The 12,243-nt window shown below is 37.3% G+C and overlaps 2 protein-coding genes across 5 annotated transcripts in view; one reads left to right on the forward strand and one right to left on the reverse strand.

Annotated features, from left to right (window-relative positions):
• Positions 1–8,110, forward strand: part of drc3 (dynein regulatory complex subunit 3) — a 24,802-nt gene extending 16,692 nt beyond the window's left edge. The window contains exons 1-13 of one of the 3 annotated variants that reach the window (XM_058995916.1): positions 49–404; positions 1,164–1,337; positions 1,567–1,683; positions 1,769–1,935; positions 2,023–2,169; positions 3,100–3,219; positions 3,905–4,016; positions 4,573–4,748; positions 5,726–5,857; positions 6,397–6,467; positions 6,791–6,914; positions 7,275–7,406; positions 7,758–8,110. In XM_058995916.1, coding sequence (XP_058851899.1) covers positions 1,178–1,337; positions 1,567–1,683; positions 1,769–1,935; positions 2,023–2,169; positions 3,100–3,219; positions 3,905–4,016; positions 4,573–4,748; positions 5,726–5,857; positions 6,397–6,467; positions 6,791–6,914; positions 7,275–7,406; positions 7,758–7,868 — 1,569 coding nt within the window. In that variant the 5' untranslated portion in view covers positions 49–404; positions 1,164–1,177 and the 3' untranslated portion in view covers positions 7,869–8,110. Of the gene's footprint in view, positions 1–48; positions 405–1,160; positions 1,338–1,566; positions 1,684–1,768; positions 1,936–2,022; positions 2,170–3,099; positions 3,220–3,904; positions 4,017–4,572; positions 4,749–5,725; positions 5,858–6,396; positions 6,468–6,790; positions 6,915–7,274; positions 7,407–7,757 lie in introns of those variants that run through there. The other 2 variants (XM_058995914.1, XM_058995915.1) reach the window with 2 other exon arrangements.
• Positions 8,111–8,443: 333 nt separating this feature from the next.
• LOC117431110 (ATP synthase mitochondrial F1 complex assembly factor 2-like) lies at positions 8,444–12,235 on the reverse strand. Of its 2 annotated transcripts, XM_034051746.3 has the most exons (8): positions 11,669–12,235; positions 11,231–11,275; positions 10,990–11,138; positions 10,724–10,821; positions 10,509–10,589; positions 10,222–10,334; positions 8,867–8,982; positions 8,444–8,712 (listed from the first exon to the last, which is right to left on the reverse strand). In XM_034051746.3, exons 1-8 carry the CDS (start codon positions 11,790–11,792, stop codon positions 8,509–8,511), a joined length of 930 nt encoding a protein of 309 aa, XP_033907637.3. In that variant the 5' UTR covers positions 11,793–12,235; the 3' UTR covers positions 8,444–8,508. The 2 variants fall into 2 exon arrangements, with proteins under 2 accessions (XP_033907637.3, XP_033907638.1); XM_034051747.3 differs by lacking the exon at positions 10,990–11,138 and having other exon boundaries at positions 11,669–11,804.
• Positions 12,236–12,243: the final 8 nt, after the last annotated feature.

Below are 12,243 nucleotides of genomic sequence, written 5' to 3' on the forward strand. Positions count from 1 at the left end.
GGCCTGGTAAAGCTTCTAATGTAACGTTGTTTTAATTGGTCGCTGTTCTTTCCGTTTGTCACCAGCTCTTTAGCGATTGGCTCTAAACACTGTAAATCTCGTATGTGATTGGCTTGTCCAACGCCTACAATTGTAGTTACGATTTGTCGTGTTTAATAAGGCACAGCCCCTGTTATTAATGTTATCTCTTTAAACGTCTTTCTTTTTTCTAAATACAGATTTATTTTCCACATTTAATTTTAAACGCGGATATGCGTTTCGGGATTTTATACAACTGAAAACTATTAGATTGTATGAATGTATTTATAGGTTTTGCTTGGATCCGGGTACAGGTCTCCTAGCAACAGGTAAAGCGTATTTTGTAGAAGACGGGTGCATCTGATTTTAGATTTTATTTAAGCAAGGTAAGTGCCAAGTTTTAATTTAGACATTATATTCAAATACAAAATTAACAAAGCTTCAGTTAAAATTCAGTCAAGAGAATATAAAGCACTCCACAGGGAAAATGACAAGCAAAGTGATTAAAAAAAACATAGGAAAAAGTAAACTGCTAAATAAAAAGGTCAGGTGTAAAATACTGATTGGTTAGTCGTGCTAATTGTTGTATTGGTTATGCATAACCTTCCATTTAGCTTTACTAAAGCCATTGTAAATGTAAATATAAACAACAATGATCTTAAATGTCTGTTCATTTAAACTTAGAACTACACAAAGTTTAGAATGTGAATTATTAATAGCTTGTCTCAATATAATAATGGAAGAAAATGCTGTATTTCACTGCATTCTGATATCTGTTGATTTATCCTTAATTAAGCCAGCAGGTCTGCAGTACTGCTGCTAATTACCATGTTCTCAGTGGGATAATTATTAGCTATAATGTGTTTTTTTTGTTTGTTTGTTTTGTTTGTTTTTTTGGAAGGGGGGAGTGTCATTTTAAAAGAAAGCTAAAATATATGTTGATGCCTTTTTTGGTTCTAATTATCATTTTAATGTTTGCCATGTATTCACAATAAGTCTTAGCTTTCCCACTGCACAAGACATAAAGCAATGTTTTCTGCTTAAGGCTTTTTGCTTAAGATGTGATCACCATGACTCTTAATGGCTTAAAGAAAAGAGCTTCATCGCATAGAGCTTACTGTTGTGTGTACGTTTTAATACAGCAGCGCCTTCCATAAAAATGAGCCGCCTGTACGACACCATTGAGCCCAGTGTTGTGGATGAGGAGATGCTGAAGAAGGCAGTGGAGGAGCAGGGGCCTAAGGACCAGGCAGGGCGCATAGCCAAGGAAGAGGGTATTCACTTCCGAGATGTCACACAGCTGCGCCTGGACTTCAAGAGTAAGTTCACCCTAATGCTAGAATTTACTTCCAGCCATCCATTTTTTACCAACCACCTCAAAGTAGTCTTTATTTATAGACCCGTGGGTGGCTGTCTACCTGAAATGCTGATAAACATGTAAACGTTTGTAAAAAATATTTCAGAAGAACCACAGTGCCTTTTACAATAATAATAAAAAAAAAACAGTTTTCTTGTTCAATGTATTGAGAAGCTTTTTGTTTGTTCCAGACATCCTGAAGATCGATAATTTATGGCAGTTCACTACCTTGACCAAACTACAACTGGACAATAACATAATTGAGAAGATCCAGGGACTGGACAGTTTGATCAACTTGGTATGGCTGGGTGAGTCTAGAAACTAGAGGAGCTAGACAAAGCTAAATTTGAAGCAGATTGTTCTCCAAGTAATGACCTTGTGCCATGTTTGTAGATCTCTCGTTTAACAACATCGAGGTGATAGAGGGTCTCGATGCTCTTGTGAAACTGGAGGACCTGAGCTTGTACAACAACAGAATCTCTGAAATTGCAAACATAGACACCCTGTATAACCTGCAGGTTTTATCCATCGGGAACAACAGCTTGGACCAGCTGGAAAACGTGAGAACACATTTTTACAGTTTTGCCAAAGTTTAAAGGAAATGTATCTTAAAGTTTCAATATCTTTTCTTATGCTCTTTTCTACAGCTTATCTATTTGCGAAGGTTTAAAAGGCTGCGTTCATTGAACCTGGCTGGGAACCCCATTTATGAGGATGAGAACTATAAAATGTTTATTGCTGCCTACCTACCTGAACTAGTCTACCTGGATTTCAGACTAGTGGATGAAAACACAGTAAGTATACCCTTTATGCAGTGTATACTTTGTGTGTGTGTGTGTGTGTGTGTGTGTGTGTGTGTGTGTATTTATATATATATATATATATATATATATATATATATATAAAGAGAAAAGAAAAAAGAAAAGGATATTTCAGGTACTTAAAGGTAGAATAATTGATTACAAATCAATTATCGGGACGTTTTGGACTACAAGTCCTTCATCGACTGAATACAAAAAAACAGTGCTCTAAGAAGTTGATAAAAAACAACTTTTATTTTTATTTTTATTTGTTTTTTATCAACTTCTTAAAGCACTGTTTTTTTGTATTCAGCCGATGAAGGACTTGTAGTCCGAAATGTCCTGACAATTGATTTGTAATCAATTATTCTACCTTTTTAAGTACCTGAAATATACTTTTTTTTTTCTTATTGATCATTTTGGTACACAGTAGTTTTCCTTTTTCTCAAACTTTATATATATATATATATATATATATATATATATATATATATAGTTATTGTTGTTGCTGTGTTTTTAGCATTAGGACTGAAGGTTCTCAGTTCAAATCTTGAGAATGATCTAACCGTGACTTATCTGCCAACATTATACTCTAGTATTTGGTGCTGTGTTTTATGTAGACATTTCATATCACCTGCCCAAAGGCCAAGGATTCACCTGCCAAAAGGCTAAACAGATTAAGCATCATCAGTACTGTATGAGAACAGGGACATTTACCAGCATGGTTCTTTATGAATACATCCTATTGATTTTTATTCCATGCCTTTTCACTTAAAAATTAAAGAAATAAATAAATAAAAATATATATATATATACATATCAAAGAAAGATACCCTTACATATGCATGTTTAAACAAGAGAAAAAATGAAAAGAGGTGAATCAAACTGCTGATTTATTTATTTTTTTATTTGTGTGTTTTGTAGTGTGAGGTTGCTAACCTGCAGTACCAGTATGCCATTGACGAAATTAAACACAATGAGAATATGGCACAGAGAAAACTTACTGAAGAGTTGCAGAAGCAGGAGGAACTAGAACTGCACAAGGTAACATGTTGGAGCAGCCATTCCTTCAGAGGTCAAAGCAGCATAATTATTAGATGAGTGTCGACTAACATTGGATGTGCTGGCCATGTGCCACATTGCCATGGCAAATTCTCACAGACTCATACTGGTATGTGTAGTGGGCAGTGTTGTCTGATACATTCTGTCCATGCCCCTGACGATGAGATGAGATAGATTGGCTGCAGCCGATCGCCGAGGTTAAAGGGGGGAAGAGTATAATGGGCAGTGTTGTGATACACTGCCGTTATGGATTCTGTCCAGTCCCATGTCGGTGAGATGAGATGAGGTTAAAAACTTTCAAACCATGCATGCAAACGAGCCTGGCTCTTTTGCATTGTGGTTTAGACGCACGCTTGTGGTGCACAGTCTCTGCCCTGTCACACGTGGTTTGAATAAAACTATGATCTGCACACAAACAAACACTGAAAATTCTATTGCAGCTGTTTTAAAAACAATAGCCGGAGTGCAAAATTCAGTCTTTGGCATACTGTGGGGACAGATACAACATCTGTGCCAATGAGCATGCAGTTTAGGGGTGTGCAGAAAATGTGTATTGTCTATTCATATCTGTCTATCTATTTATCTATCTATTATTTTAAATGTATATTATGCACTGTTGTTATTGGTAGATTATGGCATGTTATAATTGTGTTTTTTTTTTTTAAAGGCTGCCTATGTGGAGTTCCTGAACGGATCATTCCTTTTTGACAGCATGTATTCTGAGGATCCAGAAACAGCTAAACTGGCATACCTCCCTGGAGTGCATCTGCTGCTGGAATCATATCCTTTGAAACATTATAGAGTTAACATTCAGAATAGACAGTCTTAGAAAATATCATCTTTGTTCTTCAGATTGGCAGTGAGGTCTTAGCTCTGTTGTGCTTAGAACAGTTCCCAGTGGATAAATCCCACCATCCCAATTTTGAGCTAATTGTCCATCTTTGTTAACAGCCTCTTGCAGATGGTGAGGGTAGGATGGTAATAAAGACTGAATTATAATTTAACCCCCAGCAAGAGAGGTCCCTCCAGGGCAAGGTTGAGACACATTGAGGGGCCAGTATGTATAATCATCACTATATTTAACTGTGTCTGGCATACAAAATAGTAAAAGGATTTAAAGGTTCATAAATCCAGTTGGAGGGTCCAGTAATGTTCTGAAAGAGAATATGATGGATGATGAAAATTAACTATATATATCATTTTTAAAAAGATGAAAGCATCATTGGGACAAAAATGTGTTAAATAATATAATTATTCTAAAAAAATAAATTGGAATAAATATGTTGGCTTAGAAATAGGAAACCACATTTCTTCTGATCTTTAACCCCATGCTCACCTACAAGAGTAAGTTTGTTGCGATCTGCCAGCAGATCTTTGAAAACGGGCTAAAGCAGCAGGTGAAGAGAGAGGCGGAGGTAGCATCCTTCTTTGAGTGCCTCAGAGAAGCAATAGAGAGCAACCAGGATAAGGGATCAGAGAAAGTGGCAGGATTTGAGGAGAAAAAGAGAGAGGTAGAGTCTATTAGCTACTGTTACTATTATAGTGTAGCTCCATCAGCCTATGTGGAAAATAGTGGCTTTCTCTTTAAAAGAAGCATGGACATTCTCAATTAGTTTATATTTAAAATAATGGCATAATATGAGTTTACCAGAAAATCAAATTTGCATAAAAGTGATTAATCCTGCAGTGTTTTGTTTTCCCCAGATGTTGTGTTCATACTTGCATTACAAGCAGTTAAAATACAATGAAAAGTAGTAAATTGGTTTTAGGACCGGTAACTGTTGAGATAATGAATAAAGGTACAAATGAGGAGTAAAGAATAGCCTATTATCCAGCATTTATTTTTTTCTGTAACGAAAGTACATAATTGCAAGTACTGTATGGCTGGCTGGTACAATATTATCATAGTAAACATTTGGAAGATTTTTAGCCTGCTTCGAAAAGGAATTGAAATAACAGAAGGCAGTATTGTAACACATTTGCCTTAATTAAGGGGAATTCCATAAATCGGTGCATTTGAAGTCATAATGTGCTCAACAAATAAGTGAGCAGTGTACTTTGCTTGAAGAAAGCTGTTACCAAGACAACCCCTGCTGTCGTCCGAAGCATCTGGCAGAAAAATAAATTACAACTCTCGCATCAGAGTGAATGAAAGTTATTTTTATCTTGCTAATTTACTGCAAAAGGAAACAAATTAACCATATGAAATCGTCAGTGTAAGATTCAATTAAGGGAAATCCCTCCTAAAATAATCAATCTTAATTCATATACTATATCAATAGAGGAACATTAGCATTAAATACTTTCTATAAAATACAAACAGTATAATTTTTATTATGAAGTTATGTCTCCCCAAACACATACTACAGTATTGTATAATTGTGGCCAAAACATTATGGTATATTATTGTATTGAATGTCGTATACTATAGTAAAGTGTATTGTTTTGCCACTCGTGCAACATAGGGTTAAATTAACTGTGCGTTCAGATTTTCAGTGAACTGCATCAGTTGACTGACATGTCGCTGCTGGAGACCCGCATTGCTCAGTATAACAAGGAGATCAATGAGCTGTGTGATTCCCTCATGATGCTGGAGCTGCAACTGTTGGACCAGCTTGAGGTAAGGAGGCTGCAGCAAGAAGGGGGATCAAAATGTTCTTAATAAGTGCACAAGCACCAGTCATCCAATACAGTGTGTCAATGCTGAATTAACCCCAGCCAGGGCCTAAATCCCTTCTTCCGTACAGAGAAATCCAGCCTGTTACAGACCCATGTGGGTGGTCACAGTACCACTGCAGATGTTCTACATGGATGACTGTTGTGTGGACAAATGTGATTCTGCAGCACAGGACACAAGCTAACAATTTAAGAGCAGTAATGAGTCACAGTTGGCTCTTGTAACACATTATAGCATTCCCCCTGAAACCTGTTATTTTCCCTCTGGAGCAGGCTGTTCGAGATTGATCAGCACCGCGGCTTGTTGATTATATACTGTATTTAGTGTAGCTATAGCCATCACAACATTGTTAGTTTAGTTTTCCTTTGTAAATTCAGCATGTACTTAATTTTGTATTAAAGAAACATTGTATTGTAACATTTTCTAAAGATATAACCACCAGAAATGTTTGTTTCTTTACTAATAAGCTGTTTACATTTTAGGACATAATCAAGGACTTTGAAAGAAACATCTCGGACATGATGACTGGCTTCATTGAATTTGTTCAGGGGATATATCCTTTTACACAGCTGTCTGCTAGGGGTGAATGTTACAATTAATTTAATCCGTCATCCATTGGGAAAAGTAATTATTCTCCAAACTGATGGTTTTAGGTTGTGGGGGAAACTATATGGGACTGAAAAGGCCAGATCACTTTGGACAGTGGTGATGAAATGGGTTGGCTGTGATTAGGAAACATTTAGGGGAGTAGTCAAACGGAGGTTCTGCTACGTATACTTAGTAGATTGTGGTGACTCATTCACTAAGTGTTGACTGGTTCAGAATGCCAAGGTGTACCTCCCTATCCTGTCATTGTCCCCCTTAACTGGCCCTCACGATCTCTCAATGCAGAGACCTGGAGAACAACCACCATGAGAAGCTGCTGGAGATCGCCATCAACACGCTGGAGAAGGTGTTGAAGAATGAGTTTGTTGAGGACGTTCCTGATGAAGTCCGAATGGTCAGTAGGTGATTTCTGGGTCTGGGTTTCCAACCTTGAGTTACTTACTGGATCAAAACAACAAACTGTTCTGGATTGCCAGACAGTTTCCCATGTTGTTCTGACACAAACAAATCTAGCAATTCTCTAGTACTGGAGTAATATCTATTCAAAATGTGTAGAGGCAAACATGCCTATCATATCTTCAGCTTGTTAGACTTTCTTACTTTTCAGAATCTTTTTTTTTTTTTTTAAACTCTTTTAGAACACAAATTTCACCAAAGTTTTTATCAGGGAAGAGATTGCATTCATAAATCTAACTGTGAATGGCTTGATCATTGTTTGCAGTCCTTTATTCCAACTTTTTTTCTTGTTACCTAGCTGTTTGTTGATAAAGACACTGTTGTTAATGCTGTCAGTGCATCGCATGACATCCATCTACTGAAGATTGATAACAGAGAAGATGACTTGATTACACGGGCCAATGGATGGACCACTGCTCTAGTGGAGAAGGTAATAAACAAAGGATGCACGTCAGAAACCAGGGTAATGGAAACTCAAAAGGTCAGCACAGCAAAGTTTCAGAATGGGCCAAGGTTATATAAAAGGTTGTTCGAGTCATCATAGGTCTTTTAAAGTGTAGAAAATGCTTTCAGCGTAAAGTTACAATATTGCTGAATCACTATTGTTAACTTCCTACGCCTAAATTTAGTTTTTGGTTGTTTGTCACACCTGCATCTTGTTCCCTAGGAGCTTCTGGAGACATGAAAAAACATCTCTAGGAGCATATCCTAGAACCACATTGTAAATAATAAATGGGTTTATGTTTTCAGAGCAGCTTGCATTTTGTTTGTGCTTCTGCAGGTGCACAGTGATGAAGTGAAACGGAACCGCAAGCGGATTTCAGAGATCAACATCTACATCGACTACCTGCGGGATGAGATGGAGAACCTGGACCTTCCTGATTCCGTGTAGAATCTGTCCTGGAATGGACCTTTTCAGAACACTAATCCTATAAAACATTAATCCACAGATGACTTTGTAAAACACATTTCTTATTCCAAGACAGAACTTTGTTGGAGATTATATTATATTTGGTTTCTGAACTACTTTTATTAAAGTACATGGTTTGTTTAGTTTCTATAATCCCTCCTAAATGTGACAGTATGCATTTAAGCCACATACATTTGTTTGAAATAAGTGCTATCTGAAAATGTTCTGTTGGCTTTGTTACCAGACAATGATTATGGCTAGAACTTTTATGTTTACTCCATACACTTTGATTATAAAATAGAAGCATCACAACTGATGGACACCACTCCATACCAAATACATATTCAAGCATGGTACTTTATCTACAAACTTGTTTCTATTTTGAGACATCACTTGTGCTTTTTTCTGCCTTTTATTTTTTTAGAAAAGATACCCTTTATTTCTGTGTCCCTCTAAATCTGCAACATAATAAAAACTGGACACAGCCATTGTATATGAAACAGTGCCACCTAGAGGCTTGAGATTCTTGTCAAATAATATACCATGGATACCTAAAATTTATTGTACAGTAGATTTTAATGGCAGAATACAAATGGCAAATGATGGTCCATGTTTTGTACATTTAATGATGTGAGTGTTTAGATAATAAGGGGGTCTTTATTGTTGGTTTTCTGGGCAGGGGGAACTCCAAGTCTTGCAGAAGTTTGCGTTTCATAGTGGCGCTCTCAGAAGACAGGTGCACAAACAGGGTCCCAGCCGCAGTGCGAGAACGGAGCTCCTGCAGGTCATACTCATGGGCCCACTCCACATTGCCCCAGTGGTGGATCTGGAAAGGCAATGAAACACAATCAAAATTCTAATATCATACAAAAAATACATTCAAAAAACATTTACTGATCAAGAAACTATGGACTGGGGGACTACAGAACCCTGCTCGCCACTAATACACTCTTCCTGTGTGTAGTAGTAATTTTTCTTACCTGGAATTCTTCTTCCAACCGGGACAGCTGCACTGCCTTTTCTACAGTGAGGTGCTGGTCGATTAAACCAAAGGACAGAATCACTGATTTAAGCTGTGTGATCACATACTCCAAACCTGGAGAAGTAGAATATGTTAATTTTGCCCAACAGAGAATCCACACTTAATATGATATTCATACATACACCTATGTAATGTTAAAGAAGGAGACAGTCTCTTGACAACAAAGACACTGAAGTCATTTATTTTATCTGCCACTTTCAGCCTGATTTTCAAAAGGCGCATTTTTACAGAGAAAATATAAGTTTTGTCAGGTTTTTATGAAGCAGGACTCGGAGATGATGTTGAATTCTCAAATTCACGGTTTATTGAGATACTAAGCAGAGAATTCCTGTTCAGGATGGAATTCACGACACCAAAAAAAATAATAAACCCTTTCTAACTCACCCTATCGCTTTCACTGCAGACTCTCCCCAGTCTCACTAGTACCACAGGCTCATGCACCCCCTTAAATTGTGCATGCATTCAAGCACTCGTTCACTCCCCCTTCCCATGCTAACTAACAGTGTGACCCGTTCCCCTCACAACACATGCAACATAAAAGACAAACGAACTGGACAGATAACAAGTCCTGCAATGATGCAGTTGCCCAGGTTGTTACAATAATAAAAAATGTTAAACATTAATATGCGTTTGTTACATATGTTTTATAATGGTCATATGTTAACTATGCATTTAATATATTCTAAAATTAGCCAGCCTCCACTTAGAAGATCCTGTTCAAATTTTCAGAACAAGGCATTGTTTTTCACGATTAAGGAGTCGTGGCATCAGCCTGGGTACTAAGCAATTTAATTCCTTGAATCTGGAAAGAGTGCAACATGTGGGAAATCTATTACACCCAGCACGTTTGGGAAGCCAGACAACTGATAAAATGTGAGTTTGTTTCTATTTTGTTCCACATCCCCAAATAGAAATATTATATATTCCCTTGCTCTATGGAAAACTGTTTTGCACCTTCTGAAAATAAGACGTTATTTGCAAAATAGAATTAATTAGAGACTTCAATTGCTTAACAAGCTGTAATGCGAGTGAATTTTCATAAAGCGTGCACCCTGACATGCCACCCTGACTTCTAGGACTTTTGAAAATACAGTTTGCCACCTATCTGGTGTCGCAAAGGCGTTTTGCTACCTGTTTTTCACTTTACCCCTTCTGAAAATCAGGCTGTTAGTGGCTTCATTTTTTTTCTTACATTCAATTTCTAAAACTCAAGCCTATTTGCAAATGACATGTTCTGCCCAGTCCTGTCATATTATTTCCACAGTGCAGTTTATAATACTGAACCCATCTTACCTGTTAAAGCCCAGAAGTTGTAGGAGGCCAGGTGCTGTCGAAAGGTATCTTTAGTCTCCTCTGGGATTGTGGGTCCCATTATATTTGAAGAGGAGCCTATCACCACATTATATCTGTGAATAGAAGGAGAATAAAAAAAGGTATGGGGGGAAATCAGAAAATGTTGGGTATACCATATTTTAGAGTATATCGTTTCTTTCTGCTAGGATTGTGTTCTGTTAGTCATTATGCATTGCACAGAATACTGTACTTCAGAGCTTTAGAACCTAAAATAGACTCAGATTTACCTTTTTTCTATCCAATCCATAACAGGATCCCATTCATTTTTCTGAAGCTGCACCAAACCTGGAGGTTCCTCAACCCTGTAGCTGTAAATACAAGAAACTGATCAAATCTGATACCACCGTGCAACACTAGTTACAATTTCAGAATCAAACCGGTAAGAACATAAAACGAAACAGAAGAGAAGCTTCTCCTTCTCATCATTATCATCACCTCTTACCAGATTGTGTCTGTCTCCAGATACTTGAGTGAAGCTTCGATCATCTGATCCTTGTTCCTCTGTGTCGGGTTATCAAGAGCTGTGTTACACAAGGTGGTCTGTGAACGACAATAGACATTATTGGAATGCTATGAAATGCTATCAAACGCTGTAATCTGCCACTTGTATATTGGGTGGGGTGGGGGAGGACTATGAGGTCATCTTTATAGGGTGTGTTTATATTCTGATGCAATAAGGGACCCGGCAAAATTTGATTTTCGATCTACCATGTGCATTGCGTAGAACTTGAGAGTATCTCTTTGCACATCCCACTCAGTGGCTACAGCCGTAGCCAAAGCCTCATTGGGGACGGTGAATAACTTCCCACCCGGAGTTTTCAACTTCCTGCGGTCCAGATTGATCTCAAACACTCCGCCTTAAAATATTACAGAGACAACAAAATTAATGATGAATTCTATAATGCAACAAATCAATGTATCAGAAAGTCAACATTTTTGAATAACTCACCTTCTCCTTGTGAAATACTGACATCCTGATAAAATTTCTTTCTTTCTGTAGATAAAAAAAAAAAAGAAAAGGTTACGGTACAAAAATACAGGCTTGTAAAGACTACACTACTATTTAAAAAAAAAAAAAAAAGGATATAGTAACATACAGTTATGCCCAATCTAATGTACTTGCAGCATGCTGGAATCAATTGCAGTGTTACAACCTCCCCTTAGCTTAACAAACACAATGACTTTGCAATGGAGCATAATGAAGCAAAATGGCCTGCAAGTTTTCTGTACCATGTCCATTTTATTTGGAGTTGGCCTATGTACTTAGCTCAGGAAAAAGCCTGCAGTGTTTCACATGGCAGTTTTGTTTCCACATGCGTATTCTTACATAGTTTAACAATTTAGAGAATTAAACTTTTTTTTTTTTTTTTTAAAGCAAAAGACATACCTGACGTTGCTGATGAATATGTCCGTCTGCATTCCAAAAGTCGTCTGGTTTGTGTCTGGCTTGTGATCAATGGACAGCAGCCCACTGGAAGCGAATTATACAAACGTAGCACATTCCGCAACATATTTTTCAATATTTACTTGAAAGTGGTTAGCAAAATCTTTGGAAAAGAAACAGAGCGTCTTTCTTCTAACAAGCAATGTACAAGTGCCGGTATTAATAATACAAATGTACTGTAGTGTACCGGCACATTACAATATCATAATTAATTCTGCATCCCTAATTTAAAAAAAAAAAAAAAAAAAAACTATTGTTTCTTATTAATGCATCCAATTTGAACACTGTATATTTTTTTTATTCGTTGGCTGCTTTCAAGTTTTTATTAAAATTAACATGAAAACCCATGTCATTCACATTCCACTCATTGACGCCGCCATAGCATTGACCCTGCCTGTGACCTATCAGTCGTCATTTTGGCAGACCATACTGTCCAATCAAAAAAGCTTGTGTCGTTTCCAATCGGATTAGGTAAAGGGCGGGATTACGTTACCAAAAACAACCTGTAACGTCACATT

The sequence above is a fragment of the Acipenser ruthenus genome, chromosome 22, assembly GCF_902713425.1.
Source record: "Acipenser ruthenus chromosome 22, fAciRut3.2 maternal haplotype, whole genome shotgun sequence".
Taxonomy (NCBI): domain Eukaryota; kingdom Metazoa; phylum Chordata; class Actinopteri; order Acipenseriformes; family Acipenseridae; genus Acipenser; species Acipenser ruthenus.